General features: G+C 42.7%; 1 protein-coding gene across 6 annotated transcripts in view; it reads right to left on the minus strand.

Annotated features, from left to right (window-relative positions):
- GRIA4 (glutamate ionotropic receptor AMPA type subunit 4) overlaps positions 1-19,002 on the minus strand; it is a 233,476-nt gene that overhangs the window by 66,191 nt on the left and 148,283 nt on the right. For all 6 annotated transcript variants that reach the window (XM_075742298.1, XM_075742295.1, XM_075742294.1 and 3 more), the window contains exons 5-8: positions 15,378-15,431; positions 13,234-13,392; positions 11,287-11,454; positions 7,203-7,307 (exon numbers count right to left, since the gene is read on the minus strand). In XM_075742298.1, coding sequence (XP_075598413.1) covers positions 7,203-7,307; positions 11,287-11,454; positions 13,234-13,392; positions 15,378-15,431 — 486 coding nt within the window. The remainder of the gene's footprint in view (positions 1-7,202; positions 7,308-11,286; positions 11,455-13,233; positions 13,393-15,377; positions 15,432-19,002) is intronic.

Below are 19,002 nucleotides of genomic sequence, written 5' to 3' on the forward strand. Positions count from 1 at the left end.
GATGCAGTGCTTGCTGTAAGACCAGATGTGATGAAGGCAGCCTGAGGAAAGGAGATTCCCCTTCAAATTTTTAGTGATGTTTTTGGCAGCTGTTCAATGAACACTTAAAACTCCCCACATACCCCCTAAAAATCCCCACAGGCTACGCACTATGTCTTTGGATGGCCAAAAGAAGATACGAGACCTACAATACTTCACTGTTTTTGTAAATCCTGGCCAGTCAGAATCTTACAGCACACTCATCTCACTCCATGTGGTGACATCATGTTTAGTATCTGTATCAGCAAGTGGTACTTCTGCATTTAGAGTTCCTCCCAATCATTTAATGTTGCCCCAGGTGACGTTAGGTAGGAAAGGTCTTCCTGGGAATGCTGTATGCATGATGTTCCCAGACAAGGCAAATGTCTATGAAATGGCAAACGGTTCATGACAATGGTCCCTTGTCTCACTTGGAGATGTCTAATTCCACCTTCCCATCAATCCTTTCTGCACCCCAGACACAGGTCCCTTAGCTGAAGCTGCGCTCTCACATCTAACCTGCAGCTCAGTAGTAAACATCCTCCCTTTTCCCCTTCTTGCCATTCTCTTTTCTGCAACTAGACCACGGCTGCCTGTGGACCTGCTGACAAGGTTGCTGGGGAACCTGTGCCTGTTGCCCTGACCCAGCGCTGATAGCACTCAGCTCCACGTCATATGGACAACACAAACACAAATACATCAGGAGAACAGTGCTCTAATCCCACCTAAAGGGGGTCTCCAGGTTCTCCAGTGAATTAAGAGACTAATCTTTTTTTTTTTTTTCCCCAGGAAAGGTGCAGACAGCAGCAGTGATTTTAAAAGGTTCCATCAAAGAGATGCAATTCAAGCTGGCACAGCTCACTTTTCAGAAGCACCTGGGGACCAGTCAGCAGCAGCTCCCCCTTCCCTCCTTCCTTGATTATTAGGAGTCTATGAAACCAAGAGCTGGGAGAGAGGAACGCCTTGCCCATCTTAACAGCAGAGGAAAGGGAATTTTAGTGGAAAGTGGGCTTCAGACAGAGCTCCAGTGTAACTGTCAGTGCCAAAGGACAGTCTGTGCCTTGGATGAAAAGAGTTCAGTATGATGGAAACTGGCAAAGTGATCAGATCAGTTATGCAGCCAATATTATTTCTAATACCATTGTAGAACCCAGGCTAAAATTCACCATCACATAGAATTCTGCCTCCAGGACGTGGAGAAGCATCATGTTCAGATCAGCAGTGATGTGATATGAGAGTCTAGAAGTGCAGGGGAGTGCTTTTGGTTCCTGGTCTCATATGCATTAAAGAATCCTGTATATTCTTAAAACAACCAACCTTCCTCTTGATTTTTGCATTTATGTCATGGTTTAACCCCAGCTGGCAGCTGAGCACCATGTGGCTGCTCGCTCACTGCTCCCCCTCCCCCCACCCCCTGGTGGGATGGGGAGTAGAATCAGAAGAAAAAGGTAAAACTCGTGGGTAGGGATAAGGACAGTTTACTGGGACAGCAGAGGAAGAGGAAGACAACAACAACAGTACTTATAACAGAGTATACAAAGCGGGTGGTACATAATGCAATTTGCTCACCCGATGACTACACACTCAGCCTGAGCCCTGCTCCTGCCCAGCCAGCCCCCTTTATAAGCTGAGCATGACATCATATGGTATGGAATAGACCTTTGGTTAGTTTGGGTGACCTGCCCTGGCTGTGTCCCCTCCCAGCTTCTTGTGAAAATTAACTCTATCCCAGCTGAAACCCAAGAAAATTTACTATTTCATTAATTTCCCTTTTGAAAAAAAATATGGAAAGGTAAGTAATTATGGCAGTCCCTAGAAGAGTGTTCAGACACACTCATTACAGAGAATTATAAATACATGAAGTAATTCGAGTAAGTGCATACAATTGAATATGAGTGAATATTTTTTTTTTATTAGTGAAACAAACAAGCACAAACTCTTCCCATTCACAACTTCTGGTGTATTTAGTTGAAATGTTCCTTTTCTCTTTGCAATTGCTATTACAGCACAGGAAGCTTGATTTAGGTGCCTGCAGCTAACAGGAAGCTTCAGTGCTGCTGATATAGTGGAAAAGGAGGATTTCTTCCTAGTAGGGTCCACTGTTAACAAATATCCTTTTTCCTCCAGACAACTATAGAGTCACAGATAAAATTGGTAAGTGAAAACATCAAGTTCTTCTCAAAAACTGTGACCAGTTAAAGGCAGAATATGTATACCCAAACCTGGCAGTTTGGGAAGCTCATTATAACAGTGAATGATTGTTTTACATTGTGTAATTTGTCACTGCTGGAAAGTTCAGAAAGAAAGCAGAAAATGAATGACGTACTGTGTTATAAAAGTAAGTACCATATGAAAATGCAGACAGAGATAAAGGAGGCTTTTGAGGAACGGTAGGCATTTTTTTAAGGAATTTTTGCTTGTGTGCATGGCTGTGAGCTTGCATGAGTGCACCTCAAACCTGTGCTAAAGTAACTCTGGAACTGGATTATTGAATATATATCATGACACTTGTATAACTATATAGATTCACAGTTGCTGAGAGCACTAAAGCCAATATGCTTTCCTGTAAATGCCTGAAATCCCCCAGGAAAAAAAATCCTCAAAGGATAGGATTGAATTCAGCTATTAAAATACATCCAATTCTATTTGGATTGCAATTGGACTTTATAAAACTTGCATCCACTTATACAGAGACTGAATTTGTCTTTTAGGAAACAATATTGCAAAAATATCTGCCTCAAAGTGAATTTGTCACAGCAGTTTGGCATTTGAATGCTGACATTTCTGAAGGCCTGTGTGCTTTGTAGCAACCACTGAAGTGCCCAAGCCCACAAGTCACTAAGAATATTTAAAATTTTTGCATACTTAAAATTTTTTATAACCAATTTTCATGTTAGTTGACCAAGTTGGAATTTAGGACCCAAATCTTAGACTGTCTTATGCATGTACATGTATCCGTATATGCTTTGTTTACTTTATTTTCCCTTTTTTTTTTTTTAATCTTGTTGACATGATGAATGATGAATGACAGAATCACAGAATGATTGAGGTGGGAAGGACCTCTGAAGGTCATCTGGTCCAACCCAGCTGCTCAACCTAGAGCCAGTTACCCAGGACTGTGTCTGGATGGCTTTTGAATATCTCCAGGGATGGAGACTCCACAACCTCCCCAGCAACTTGTGCCAGTGCTCGGTCAACCTCACAGTAAAAATGTGTTTCCTGATATTCAGAGGGAACTTCCTGCACGTCAGTTTGTGCCCATTGCCTCTTGTCCTGTCACTGGGTGCCACTGAAAAGAGCCTGGCTCCGTCCTCTTTGTACCCTCACTTCAGGTATTTGTACACATTGATAAGATCCTCCCTGAGCCTTCTCTTCTCCAGGCTGAACAGTCCCAGCTCTCTCAGGCTTTCCTCATAGCAGAGGGGCTCGGTCCCTTAATCATATTTGTGAGCCTTCGTTGGACTTTCTCCAGTATGTCCATGTTTCTCTTGTACTGAGGAGCCCAGAACTGGACACAATTCTCCAGGTGTAGCCTCACCAGTGCTGAGTAGAGGGGAAGGATCACCTGCCTTGACTTGCTGCCAATACTTTGTCTAATACAGCCCAGGATACTGCTACCCTTCTTTGCTGCAAGGGCCCGTTGCTGTTTCATGTTCAATCTGACTGTCCACCAGGACCTTCACTGCCTTTTCTGCCAAGCTGCTTTCTAGCTGGGTGGCCATCTGCATATATTGCTTCCTGGGATTATTCCTTCCCTGGTGCAGGACTTTGCATTTCTCCTTGTTGAACTTCATGAGGTTCCTGTTGGCCCATTTCTCCAGCCTGTCAACATCCCTCTGGATGGCAGCATGACATCCTGGCCTATCAACCACTCCTCCCAGTTTGGTATCATCAGCAAACTTACTGGTGGTACATTCTGCCCAGATCCAGATCATTAATGAAGATATTAAATGGGATTGGACCCAGTTTTGACCCCTGGGGTTCACTGCTAGTTACTGGTCTCCAATTAGACTTCAGACCACTGATCACCACCCCCTAGGCCTGGCCCTTCAGCCAAGTTTCAATCCACCTCATTGTCTGCTTATCCAGCCCATACACCAATAGCTTCTCTATGAGGATCTTATGGGACACAGTGTCAAAGGCCTTAGTGAAGTCTAGGTAGACAATATCCACTGCTCTCCCCTCATCTACCAGGCCAGTCACTTCATTGTAGAAGTTTATCAAGTTGATCAAGCACGACTTCCCCTTGGTGAAGTCAGCCATGCTGACTACTTATGATAACTTTCATGTCCTTAATGTGCCTGGAAATGGTTTCCAAGAATAGAATCACAGAATGGTTAGGGTTGGAAGGAACCTTAAAGATCATCTAGTTACAACCACCCTGCGATGGGCAGGGACACCCTCCACTTTGAGGAGGCCAAAGTTTGCTCTCCTCATGTGTGAGCTTACTTTTCAGCCTCCTCCCTGCCCTTAGGCTCCTGAATTCCACCACCTCATGCTCACTGCATTCCAAGGCTGCCTTTCACCTTCACATCTCCAACAAGCCCCTCCTTGTTGGTGAGTAGGAGGTCCAGCAGAGGACCTTTCCTCATTGGCTCCTCTATCATTTGGAGGAGGAAGTTGTCATCAATAGACTCCAGGAACCTCCTGGATTTCTTATGTCCTGCTGAGTTATCCCTCCAGCAGGTACTAGGGTGCTTGAAGTCCCCCATAATGACCAGGGCCTGTGAATATGAAGCTTCTTCAATCTGTCTGTAGAGGGCCTCATCTACTTGTTCTTCCTGGTCAGGTGCCTAAAGCAGACACCCACTATAATGTCACCTTGACCTGTCCTCTCTTTAATCCTGACCTATAAACTCTCAGCTGGCTGCTCATCCATTCCCAGGCAGAGCTCCATGCACTCCAGCTGCTCTTACATAAAGGGCAACTCCCTCTATCATCTTCCCTGCCTGTCCTTCCTAAAGAGTCTGTATCCCTCCACTGCAACACTCCAGTCACAGAGGACATCCCACTACAGCTCCGTGATCCTTCTCCTCACACCCTTTCCCCTCACCAGCAGGCTTTGTTATTGTTCTGCAGACAAGAACCAAGTAAGAAGTGCTGCATACCTGAAACTAATATAAGCATTGGCTGTTGTTTCCCATTTTGCTAAACTATATGGAAGTCTGCCTCTGGCTAGCTGTGCCATTTTGTAATGCTCTGGTCACATCCTTAAAGCTGTGGGCAACAAAAATCACTTATCTAAAGATTAGAGGCATGCGTTACTCTGACTGGAAAGGCTAGTCCTGAAAAGATATTGCTGAGTGACTCATAAGTCATGTTATGTAGGACATGAGAAGAAGACATTAAAAGTGAAGGCCTCTTAGTTCAATTAAGTATAGCTATTTCTCACGTATTATATAGGATTTGTCAGGCTGGAGCACAGAATTGGTCCACTGATCACATATAAAATACCATGTAATACCTGAGAAATAAATTCTTGTGAGTAGCCAGATCAGTCAAAGCTGTTACGGCTTGTTATATCAAAGACAGGTAATGGCTTAAGAGTGGCAGAGGCATGCCTGAAAGGGTAAGAAAAACACCTTGGGACTCTAGCACAGCACAGACATAGCTCCTCTTTTTGCAGCCACTCTCCCCTCTCAAACTGCAGGCAAGAAGAGAGGGTGGGGACATCCCTGCAGTGGTGCCAGCCAGATGCCTCTCCCAAAACAGGTGACAAATGTTGAAACAGGAATGATAGGCCACTTTCTACAGTTTGCTGCCAAGCAAATTCCCTAATTAGTTACTGAAGTTGTGACCTAATTAACCACATCTTTTCCACCTTGCCTTCTCTCCTGTACAACTGGGAGTTAGGGATGGAAAGGTCATATTTCACCACTTGCCTTTGATGCACCCCAGCCACCCATACATCCTCCTGGCTGCTGATAGCACAGCGTGCAGCCAGGAAGGGAGCAGGAGCAGCAGCAAGGTCAGATGCCTTGCCTGGCAGGAGACACTGGGCTTCCCAAGAGAGATGGAAGACAGATTCACCTTTCCCAATTTATTCTTCAGCCATCTGTCACACTTTTAAAAGGCAACTGCACCAGTACTGCTCATACACAGGCACATGCTTTTCTTTCGTCTACAGCTTTATACTGTGATATACTGGCAGTTTGTTCATCACAATGTGTAATTCTGCTCTGGGTCTGTAGTTTAGAACTCAGGCTTCTCATCATTGTGGCATGTAACTGTCTTTGGGGAGACACAGTTCACCTGGGGTAGTATTTACTGGGCTTGTCACCTCTGGCCCAACAGCAGAGGACTATTTAATTCAATTCTGATTGCCTTGGCCCTACTCAAGCGGCCATGATTCTCCTATTCACCATCACTTTTCTTGTTCTGATGATCTCGCAAACAAAACAGGCCACAGTGCCTCCAAAGGAAATAAAATCCTTCAGCCTGAGTGCATTCTCTGCTCTTTATTTGTTTTATACTATGAAAAATGGACAAATTTTAGCACAGAAGAGAAAAGGTTAACAAAGTACCCAGGCTTATCCTTTCCAAGTGATTGGGCTGACTGATAAGCTATATGCATTCAGACACTGCTTAAACATATATTAATGTACATTTGCCTAAGTTGCTTAAAAGCAACCATCAAGCACACAGGATTAGATAGTGCAATTAATTCCAGAAAATGTAAGTATTAAGGGAACTCTCTCTTCCTCCTCTCTCCTCTCCTTTCCTCCTTAAAAGCCGTGTGTTAGTTGCAGCCTATGATTCATGTTTACATCAAACGTACAAAAATCACCCCGCCTAAAAATGCCAGTAATTTGCAAGATGGAAATCTTTGGATAAGATACAAGAAATATCTACTCTTCAGAGTTCTGACCATTCTTTCTCCATCATCCAGAAGCCTAGCAACATGCCATCCTGCTGGTTTTCATTAGTATGCTTGACTGACTGACATCCCACCTCTCCAAGATGCACACTTGTTTTTGTGTTCCCTAATTTGTTGCACTGAGTAATAGTACCTAGTAGAAAATTCAGTTTAAATCTGCTTCCACCAGAAATATTATCCATGTATTCACTATATTATCTTTTTTTAAACAACACAGCAGTCCAGTTTAATGTAAGTTTGCATAATCATTTCATCCTACATAACTCATTTATATGATATCAGGATAGTAAACATTGTCAGCATGTACCTTCCGAGGGCCTGTGTTCTTCAGCTCAAAGACATCCATGGTGTAGTTGACTCGGCGACCATAGTGGTCAAACTGAACATTTCCTGTCAATCCTTGTATTCGAACCTACAAATGGAAGAGAAAGCATCATGAAGATCCAGCCTTATATTCTTTATTCCATATGTTACAGAGCAGTGAAAATTATCCTGGCTATGTCTTTAGATTACCATAACAACATTACTCTAGAATAGACAGGCATTATAAAGCAAAAAAGTTGGCTACTTTTCCTTCCTATTCCTTTTACCTGTCAAACCTTGCTCAAAACAGGCTTAGATAGGCATTACAGGAGGTTCCTCGAATGCGTTGATAACTTTTTCTTCTCCAAGTGACAGAGAAGCAAACAAGGAGAGGTGCCATACTGGACCCTGTTCTCACCAACAAGGAGAGGATGGTGGGGAATGTGAAACTCAAGGGCAGCCTTGGCTGCAGTGATCATAAAATGGTGGAGTTCAAGATCCTCAGGGCAGTGAGGAGGCAACACAGCAAGCTCACTACCCTGGACTTCAGGAGAGCAGAATTTGGCCTCTTCAGGGACCTGCTAGGTAGAGTACCATGGGACAAAGCCCTGGAGGGAAGAGGGGCTGAAGAAAGCTGGTGAGTATTCAAGGGTCACCTCCTCCAAGCTGAGGAGCAATGCATCCCAGCAAAGACGAAGTCAGGCAAAAAAACCTGGAGGTGTGCATGGATGAACAAGGGGCTTCTGGACAAACTCAAACACAAAAAGGAAGCCTACAGAGGGTGGCAGCAAGGGCAGGTAGCCTGGGAAGAATACAGAGAAACTGTCCGAACAGCCAGGGATCAGGTTAGGAAAGCTAAAGCCCTGATTGATAGAATATAATCTGGCCAGGGATGTTAAAGGCACCAAGAAAATCTTCTACAGGTATGTCAGTGACAAAAGGAAGATGAGGGAAAATGTGGGCCCTCTCTGGAAGGAAACAGGAGATCTGGTTACCCAGGATACAGAGAAGGCTGAGGTATTCAACAATCTTTTTGCCTCTTCACTGGCAAGTGTTCTAGCCACACTACCCAAGTTGCAGAAGACAAAGGCAGGGACTGGGAGAATGTAGAACTGCCCACTGCAGGAGAAGATCAGGTTCGAGAATATTTAAGGAACCTGAAGGTGCACAAGTCCATGGGACCTGAGGATATGCGTCCGCACGTCCTGAGGGAACTGGAGGATGAGGTTGCTAAGCCACTATCCATCGTATTTGAGAAGTCCTGGCAGTTCAGTGAAGTTCCCACTGACTGGAAAAGGGGAGACATAACCCCCATTTTTAAGAAGAGAAAAAAGGAAGACCCAGGGAACTACAGGCCAGTCAGTCTCGCCTCTATGCCCAGCAAGATCATGTAGCAGATCCTTCTGGAAACTATGCTCAGGTACATGGAGAATAAGGAGGTGACTGGTGACAGCCAACATGGCTTCACTAAGGGCAAATCATGCCTAACAAATTTAGTGGCATAAGGGAAGAACAACTGATGTCATCTACCTGGACTTGTGCAAAGCACTTGACACTGTCCTGCACGACATCCTTGTCTCTAAATTGGAGAGACATGGATTCGATGGATGGACCACTCGGTGGATAAGGAATTGGCTGGACGGTCACACTCAAAGAGTTGCAGTCAATGGCTCAATGTCCATGTAGAGATCCGTGACCAGTGGCATTCCTCAGGGGTTGGTATTGGGACTGGAGCTGCTTAACATCTTTGTTGGAGACACGGACAGTGGATTGAATATACCTTCAGCAAGTCTGACAGCAACACAAGCTGTGTGGTGTGGTCAACATGCTGGAGAAGGGATGCCATCCAAAGGGACCTTGACAGGCTTGAGAAGTGGGCCCATGTGAACCTCATAAAATTCAACAAGGCCAAGTGCAAGGTCCTGCATATGGGTCAGTGCAATCCCAAGCACAACTACAGGCTGGGCAGAGAATGGATTGAGAGAAGCTCTGAGGAGAAGGACTTGGGGGTATTGGCGGACGAGAAGCTCAACCTGAGCCAGCAATGTGCACTTGCAGCACAGAAAGCCAACCGTGTCCTGGGCTGCATCAAAAACAGTGTGACCAGCAGGTCAAAGGAGGTGATCCTGCCCCTCTACTCCACTCTCATGAGACCCCACCTGGAGTACTGTGTCCAGCTCTGGGGGCCCCACTACAAGAAAGACATGGAGCTGTTAGACTGTGTCCAGAGGAGGGACACAAAGATAATCAGAGGGCTGGAGCACCTCTCCTGTGAGGACAGGCTGAGAGAGTTGGGATTCTTCAGCCTGGAGAAGAGAAGACGCTGGGGACACCTTATAGCAGCCTTCCAGTACCTGAAGGGGGCCAACAGGAAAGCTGGAGAGGGACTGTTTACAAGGGCATGGAGTGATAAGACAAGGGGTAATGGCCTTAAGATGAAGGAAGGTAGATTTAGATTAGATATTAGGAAGAAATTCTTCAGTGTGAAGGTGGTGAGGCACTGGAACAGGTTGCCCAGAGAAGTTGTGGATGCCCCCTCCCTGGAAGTGTTCAAGGCCACATTCGGGCAACCTGGGCTAGTGGAGGGTGTCCCTGCCCATGGCAGGGGGGTTGGAACTAGGTGATCTTTAAGGTCCCTTCCAACTCAAACCATTCTATCATTCTATATGCCAGTATCTAAGTGCTAACAAAGACATGCAATGGACTTTCTCTTCTTTTATGCTGTGCAGCTCAACACTTTCCAGCTGCAGGTCCTAAAGAGAAGTACATTTTCTACCATTCTCATCATTGCTACAGAATATTTTGGATCACATGAAATAAACTTAAAGGATATTTGGCCTGGGCTTATATATCTTTAGCTTACACTCTGGTGGATTAAATGTATAAATTGAGTATACATTGTTCATCAAGGTAAATTTGACAACAACCTTTGCCCCAGAAAAGCAATTTACTACCACAGAAGATGGGTGACATGCATAGGGCCTGAAAAGAGTGTTTTCAAAGCCTCACAGTGGAGGACAGATGTAAAGACATAAGATTGGCTGTGGTAGTTTTCCACCACCTGTGTCTCAGCTGAAACCAGAACTCTTTTTTTTTTTCTTTTTTTTTTCTTTTTCTTTTCTTTCAGTGCTTTACTGCCTCACCAAAGGATACCCAGACTGTGGTCCTCATCTCAGAGAAGCCATATAGCTGCTGGCTTTGATTGTATCAGGGTCCGGCTATGCAACCCTCTTTGGCCAATTTCAAAGGCTCATGCTGTCCACTCTAACACAGGAGCCTGACTTCATGCTTCTGTTAGAGATCTGTGCATCTGCAGAGAGTATGGGAAGCATACAAAGTGCTTTATTTTGATCCCTAAGAGTAAGGATGTGGATTTAAACCACTTACTCCTTCCCTCTGTCCATTTCTATGTCTGCCAATTTTTCTCCAGGATTGAAACCTTGGCTTCCAGGCACAGAGCTGCCAGCTCTATCAGCAGTCACTTCTCTTCAGTAGTTTCTCCTGAGTAGAGCCTGCTTATTTGCAATGATTTAAATTCTACTGCAGAATTTTTATTTTCTTACTGTCCCATTCAAAGGAAAGGCTAAATCATCTTGACACAGATCTGGAACTTTCTAGGCATCCATATTCATGAGGAATTCAAAATCCTGACATCAGAGAACAAGAGCGCTGGGTTACTTCTTTTTAAAGAAAAAAATACTACCTATGTGATTTCCCTGGGAGAATTCTACTTTTATTCAAGATGACAGAAACATATTTGAAAGGTTATATTATGTAGTTCTTCCTTTTTCCTTAAACAACAGTATCTATACACGCAGATTATATGCAAAAGCAACAGATGAGCTTAGCAGTTCAGTGGGGAAATCCCAACTATCTAAAGAAAACTAATAGTAGTTTCAAATAGTAGCAGTTCACATCCGTCTTCATTCCAAGTTATAAAGAACAGCCCCAGCTGTTTCCAGATGACAACTGAAAAATAAATTTCTACTCTCCCATTAGTACCCTTGTCTATAATATATTAAAAATCATATAGTGTACAACTACTATCCAATATTCACAAAGATCACTAGAATAAAGCCTACCCTTACCTGTTTTAATGTCCTCTCCATATCAATTCCTTGACCCCATGGGGCTGCAGGGTTAGCAAGACAATCACCAGCATTTCCTCTCCTTGAAATATCAATTTTCTGTCTTCTAAGATTACGGAAAGTTTCAGCCATCACAAGTACTCCATCATATGTTAATGCAGATGTATACTAAACAGATGGACAAAGAGACTGCTTTAGAGTTGATATCTCTTTACAAAAATCTGCTGTCTCAGGTATTTCTAGTTTGATTCATTATGCAGCAATTTCTACACTTTCATTTAGAAAAAAGCTCTCCTCAAAATCAAAAGCAATTTTGTCTAAGGAACAAATGCAGGACTGAGAAGAGTACATTTCAGTAGCTCCAGCTATAAAACTGTATTTCTTAAGGGTAGAGAAATCAGCCTCTGAAGAATTATTAAAAGAAACAAATTAAACTGGAGACATTCAAGTCTTAATTTTTTTTTTCATTTGCCTTATATGTTAGGGAACCCAACTTACTCAAAAGAAAAGAAACAGTAATTCATTGAGAAAATATAACTGAAAATATGCATGGCTAATGAGCAGACATCCAGGCTATTGGAATTGTTAAGAATGATCCAGGGTATATTCTTCCTATTGGAAATCCTATGTTGGCTCTCTGGATGACGCAGGGCACTGAACGGTCTGTGTTTCTACACTAAGTACAGTAACGGCTTTAGGTTGAGAACATGTCAAATGAAATGTGCAGAGCAAGTCTTCAACAGATGTTAGCCTGGAGCCATGTAAAGAAAGGGGTATTTTCTCAGTATGGTCCTCGGATGAACATACTGCACCAGGAGAAGTTGTTCACATGCCCAGGGCTGCTATTGATATGCCCTGTAACTTCCAAAATTTAAATTCACTTATTCAAGTCTAATTTCCTTCCTTTCCTTTGTTTTGTATATGATAAGCTCTTTGGGACATGGCTTATCTTTATCATCTCAAATTTTCATTATCTATAGGTGAATTGTGTGCAATTCAGATTAATCATGCTGACTTCTCAGAAGGAGGCAGCACAACTATGTTCCTGTGACAAGGACTCCTATAGGCTAAACTGTTCCTGTCACCAGTACTTGGGGATGTCTGCACTCCATAGCTCACGGCATCCTTGGTTGTTTTTTTCCTCCAGAACATAAATTTCTGAAATATTCACTGAATTATGTAGCTATGCTTTGTATTATCCATGTCGATATTTTCTCTAGACTTTGCCAACCTACCAATCTCCCAGCCAAGGGAGGGCTGATTGCTTATCTTTGCATAGTGCCCAGCACAAAGGAGCTCAGTCTCAACTAGGTCTGATATGCATTAGTACATATAATAAAAGAACTATTTTGATGAAGTCATATTTATAGCTATGCTGTGATTTGCCTGCAAAGAAAATTATAGGTGAGAGAAATATTTTGTTATCCATCTGTGAGGGATTAGAATAGAGGAACACTGGGATGGAATTTCACTGTAAGATGATGCCTGAAAATGATTACTACACCAGGTTTTGAGGTGGATAGAATTTTCAGAGGAAAGTCCAAATAAAAATTTCAGGGTAGTAAATTTACAATTGTGGTTACATCTCGTATACAGAAGAATTCAGCTGTCAGGAAAACTCTGCACTCTAAGTGAATCTAGATAATTAGACTAATTCATGTAGAATTGGTTGAAATTAAGTTGTCAGTTAAGCATTTGACCTTTAATTCCTGTCGCTAAAGGGGTGAAGTTGGAGAATAAGTGACAAAGGACATGAAAGTACATCAGTGAAATGTGTTGCAGTTTGTGTTTCTATCATATAATCATAAGGATAGGCATAATTAGTTGCTAGTAATACTAAGATCAACTGCCTCCTCCTCTGCCTAAATATTCATATATTTAACAATGTTAATCAGAAATTAGAACACTTGAGTGACATCTTTGGTAGTACTTCAGATCAGCCAGTACCTTTGGTGGGGTCTCAGATCCTGGGTATTCTCTCTGGTCCAGCTTCTTCCAGCGCTGCATGAGCTTAGTTACCATCGGAGTACTGAAATCTACTAGCTGAAATCCAGTCACGTTAGCTCCTCCATGCATAAATCTCTCCAGAGAAATATCTTTGAATCCCTAGAAAATCAATTTAAGATTTTGTTTGCCCTTGTACCCTGTGGGTCCAATCTGTTCTAGGTCAGCAAAGCAGCATAAAGAATGTACAGCAGCAGGTTTCCATTAGAAGCCAAAACTTAAAATCAGAGAATAATGTTGAACCTTTGTTGATAATTTCCATTTGTGTAATAAAGAATGAAACAAAACAAAAAAAAATATTTCTCACATAATTGCTACGGTGCTCTTGACAGCTAAGCAACACATTGCTGGGAATGGCAGACAGTTTTTACAGAAATGCTTTTGGCGAATCAAATGAAAAGTGCCTGCAGAATATTAAAGCCTTAATCCAATTTCCATCAAAGTTGGCAGATTTGAATGAGCACTGTACTAGTGCTTTAACCAATATATCCCTGTTTCTTTGCATGTTTGCAAAATGAAGAACATTATTGTGTAAATACATTTATTCCAGGATTCATTGTTTAGGCTGAAGGTGTCTGAGATAATGAGATAATATAATAGACATTAGAAGGCAGAGACAGTGCTTGAGGATCTCACTGTTAAGGCAAGGAAAACATAACATCAGAATCCTGCTTTTGTGAAATATGATGGTGGTAATTCTCAGATCTGCTATATATTGAAAGTCTAGAGTGACCCTCAACATCGACAGACAAAATTAAGTACACATACTTCCTGATTTATTAGTTTCTCAGACTAATCTGTTCAGCATGTATAAAGACAAATTCTTTAGTAAAATTTGCTTTTAGAGACATAACTGAACTTTAAGAAACTGCATAATGAAAACTGCTAAAGCAGGCTAAGAAGCAAGCTTGAATCTTTCTGCTCCTTTCCTAGCTGCTATGTTTAATGCTATCTCAGAGGTGCTTATTTTTATTTTATTAAATTCCTCTGATCATTTATCAGTGCAAACAGAAGTGCATTATCACACTCAACTTAAAAAAGAAAGATTTAGGAAAAAAAAAAGTGGGGTACTGACCCAATACCCCAGGGAAAAAAACCTGTTAAGGACAGAGATTCGATTCATGTCCTGAAGGATACTGACAGTCAATATAAAAGGTGAGGCATCAGGAAGTCATATTACCCACATTATTGAACAGCCAGTAGATAGAAACGTGTGTCCCTGCTGAAGTAGATGAGTAGATGTGCCTGTCTCCACTGTATATCCCACCAGCAGTTCACTGCCACATCTGATTCCTTGTTTACAGCAAGGATTTTGCATGGGAAAAGTTAGTTGGGGAACTATAAATTTGTAATGCTGAAAATCTAACTTGTAAGACCTAAGACAATAGCCATGCCTCATTTAAAATGCCTGAGGTCTTAAAAATAATCTAAAGTGATCTTAAGGTAGAAGTACAGCAAAGCACAATAAAACATTTCATGTTAACTAAAATTCCTTGAGGTAGAGTAAAAAAAACCTACTTAAAGTATACATTAGACTCTGTCCTATATTCACTGTGCTTGGCCAGGCAGCTATTTCAGCTTAAAGAATGGGTTATTTTAATAATAAAATATTGTATTTACTCTTTCTCTGCCCTCTTCTGAACATTATCTTTGTGAATGTGCAGTTTAGACTTAGAGTGAAAATAATGAACTAGTAATTTGACTGGAAATGGCTGTTCTTAAAGCAAAACAAATATTCCCTGGAGAATGTAGAAAAGTTACCTTGAGAACTGTTGTGCTAGTAATATTAAAAAGATGAGTCAAAAATCATAGTGTAGCTCTGTAAATTCTAATTCAGCCACAAGATACACTTAGCAGTCCTTTATGCTACATTGATTTTGATAAAATTTAAGAGGGTAACATTGTGCCCTTCTTGTCTAGATGGCTGTAACAACAGAACCAGTTCTTTTACGCACCATAAAGAATATATTATGCACAACCACATATCAGTGACAAATGGCAAATGTTGTGTGAAATGCTGTAACTTCAAAGCAAAACTGAGTGTTTCACTTACAGAGCGGGGGTATAATTCTAGAAAAGTATCTTACCAGGTTGGCAACAATATAATGGTATCCTTTAACATGCTTTCCCACGCTCACAATCTGTGGGAGAGAAAGAAGAAAAAAACCCCAATGTCATACTGTTTTCTCTAGGAAGATGTTTTCACAGATAGATATAAAATCTAAATTATATACCATCAGTAATATAATGTTGAGAGTCTTTCTCTAATAAGATAGCTATAACTTTCCAGGTGCTTAATCATGGGAAGAAGTTAAAATGAAAGTGAGTAAAGTAATGAACTGGTAATCTGAGTATCTTCCATATGATTGAAAATGCTACTGTTGTATACTATTTTATCAAATAGAGCAATTATCTGTGGGATACAAATTCAGAAAGAGGTCACATATTAGCTGGAAAGCCTACCCATTGATGTACCTTTTCATTTTAAATAAGTGTAGAATTTATGAATCAAACTGGGTTTTCATGTCTTGGGATCAAAGCTATTTTCCCTCGAGGTGGTCAAGTACTACAAGTGTTATTCAGCTTTTAGTAATACGTTAAAGATTTCGGGGATGGGCATGAGCAAGGACAGCACAAGAATGGACAGTGAGGCTGCCCTTGATTGTTTAACCAAAATATAACATCAAGTGATGTAAAAAGGGAACAATCATGATGCACAGCTGCTACAGTCCTTAAATGGCAAGATCAACAACAGGGTTTAGACAAAAACTATGTCAACCCATGTCTTGTATCAAAATTATTGCCATTCCTATGATGCAATGTCTCTTATTTAATGTGCTATAAAAATTGAGGAGGGAATATTTTGTCAGTAGAAAATGCTGTTCATAGTTTCATCACAGATTAAAGCTGGTTTTACTAAAGAGACTAACAGTAATACCTGCAACATGCAGCTTGCATTTAATACTAGTAAAAGAGTCCTTTTAACTCTTATTTTGGATACTTCACCACTCAGAAAAAGTCTGCTTGCAGCCCAAATATGTGATTTTTTCTCCTCATGTACGCATCTCCACAAAGCATTTCAGCTTCCTTCTAAACGAATAAATAAGATAGAGGCAAGTTTTGCATGTGGTCCAGTCTACTCAATAACTAATGGGAAACTTATAGAACTGTCTCCTTTCCTGCTTTGAAATCTTAACTCTAGGCCCTGTCCTGAAAAGGCTGCAACTTCTTCCCTTCATTGATCACACCTCATGTGCAAAAGACAGAACAAACATTCACTTAGTCTTACAGCCCCTTTTCCCAGTGTAGCAAAAAATAATTAGACCACATTTTGGAGATGACAGACAAGTTGCTGAAGGACTAAATAATTTGGCCAAAGACACCCAAGGATCCAGGATCTAAATCTGGATTAAGACTCGGAAATGCGTGATTCCTGGCTCTGTTGTTCCAGTAAGTCAATTTGTTTCTACAGCAGAGTGGAAGGGAAAATCAAAATGATGTGGCATAAGCATCTTGTCAGAACTGTTTTAATTTCAGTATTTTCATAGAATCATAGAATGGTTTGGGTTGGAAAGGACCTCAAAGATCATCTAGTTCCAACCCCCCTGCTGCGGGCAGGGACACCCTCCGCTAGACCACATTGCCCAAAGCCCCATCCAACCTGGCCTTGAACACTTCCAGGGAGGGGGCATCCACAACCTCTCTGGCCAACCTGTTCCTGTGCCTCACCACCCTCACAGTCAAGAATTTCTTTCTAACATCTAATCTAAATCAACCCTCCTTCAGCTTGAACCCATTACCCCTTGTCCTATCACTACACTCCCTCATAAACAGTCCCTCACCAGCTTTCCTGTAGACCCCCTTCAGAAACTGGTAATCTGCAATTAGATCTCCCCGGAGCTGCCTTTTCTCCAGGCTGAACAATCCCAACTCTCTCAGCCTGTCCTCATAGGAGAGCTGCTCCAGCCCTCTGATCAGCTTTGTGGCCTCCTCTGGACTCACTCCAACAGCTCCATGTCTTTCTTGCAGTGGGGCCCCCAGAGCTGGACACAGTACTCCAGGTGGGGTCTCACAAGAGCGGAGTAGAGGGGCAGGATCACCTCCTTTGACCTGCTGGTCACACTGTTTTTGATGCAGCCCAGGACACGGTTGGCTTTCTCGGCTGCAAGCGCACACTGCCAGCTCATGTTGAGCTTCTCATCAATCAATACCCCCAAGTCCTTCTCCTCGGGGCTGCTTCCAATCCATTCCTCGCCCAGCCTGTAGTTGTGCTTGGGATTGCGTCGACCCATGTGCAGGACCTTGCACTTGGCCTTGTTGAACTTCATGCGATTCACACAGGCCCACCTCTCCAGCCTGTCCAGGTCCCTCTGGATGGCATCCCTTCCCTCCAGCTTGGTGTCAACCACACCACACAGCTTGGTGTTGTCGGCAAACTTGCTGAGGGTGCACTCGGTCCCATTGTTCATGTTGCTGTCAAAGATGATCAACAGTGTCGGTCCCAGTACCAACCCCTGAGGAATACCACTTGTCACCGTTCTCCACTTGGACATTGAGCCGTTGATCACAACTCTTTGAGTGCGGCCATCCAGCCAATTCCTTATCCATCGAGTGGTCCATCCATCAAATCCATGTCTCTCCAATTTAGACACAAGGATGTCATGTGGGACAGTGTCAAATGCTTTGTACAAGTCCAGGTGGATGACGCCAGTTGCCCTTCCCTTCTCCACCAACGCTGTAACCCCATCGTAGAAGGCCACCAAGTTTGTCAGGCACGATTTGCCCCTAGTGAAGCCGTGTTGGCTGTCACCAATCACCTCCTTGTTTTCCATGTGCCTGAGCATAGTCTCCAGGAGGGTCTGCTCCATAATCTTGCCAGGCACGGAGGTGAGACTGACCAGCCTGTAGTTCCCTGGGTCTTCCTTTTTTCCCTTCTTAAAAATGGGCGTTATGTTCTCCCTTTTCCAGTCGGCGGGAACTTTGCCATGCTGCCAGGACTGCTCAAATATGATGGCGAGTGGCCTGGAGAATTCCCTCAAGACCCGTGGATGCAACTCATCAGGTCCCATGGACTTGTGCACCTTCAGGTTCCTTAGATATTCTCGAACCTGATCTTCTCCTACAGTGGGCGGTTCTGCATTCTCCCATTCCCTGCCTTCTGCGACCTGGGCAGTGTGGCTCAAGCATTTGCCAGTGAAGACTGAGGCAAAGAAGTCGCTGAGTACCTCAGCCTTCTCCATATCCTGGGTAACCAGTTCACCTGTTTCATTCCAGAGGGGACCCACATTTTCCCTCATCCTCCTCTTATCACTAACATACCTATAGAAGCTCTTCTTGTTGTCCTTGACATCCCTGGCCAGACTAATTTCTATCAGGGCTTTGGCTTTCCTAACCTGCTCCCTGGCTGCTTGGACAGTTTCTCTGTATTCTTCCCAGGCTACCTGCCCTTGCTGCCACCCTCTGTAGGCTTCCTTTTTTTTGTTTGACTTTGCCCAGGAGCTCCTTGTTCATCCACAGGGATTACTTGTAAAGTAATAAAGTGAATAAGCAATTTGTCTGTTATCATTTTGTTCTTATTTCTCAACCTCAATTTCATATTTATAGTCTGTAGCTGAAATGATCATATTTAAAAAGCAAAACATAAGCTGAAAAAATACTGAAAAGACACTGCCCCACCCCCACACTGTGACCAGATTGTCACCCTTCACATAA

Source organism: Balearica regulorum, chromosome 1, assembly GCF_011004875.1.
Source record: "Balearica regulorum gibbericeps isolate bBalReg1 chromosome 1, bBalReg1.pri, whole genome shotgun sequence".
Taxonomy (NCBI): domain Eukaryota; kingdom Metazoa; phylum Chordata; class Aves; order Gruiformes; family Gruidae; genus Balearica; species Balearica regulorum.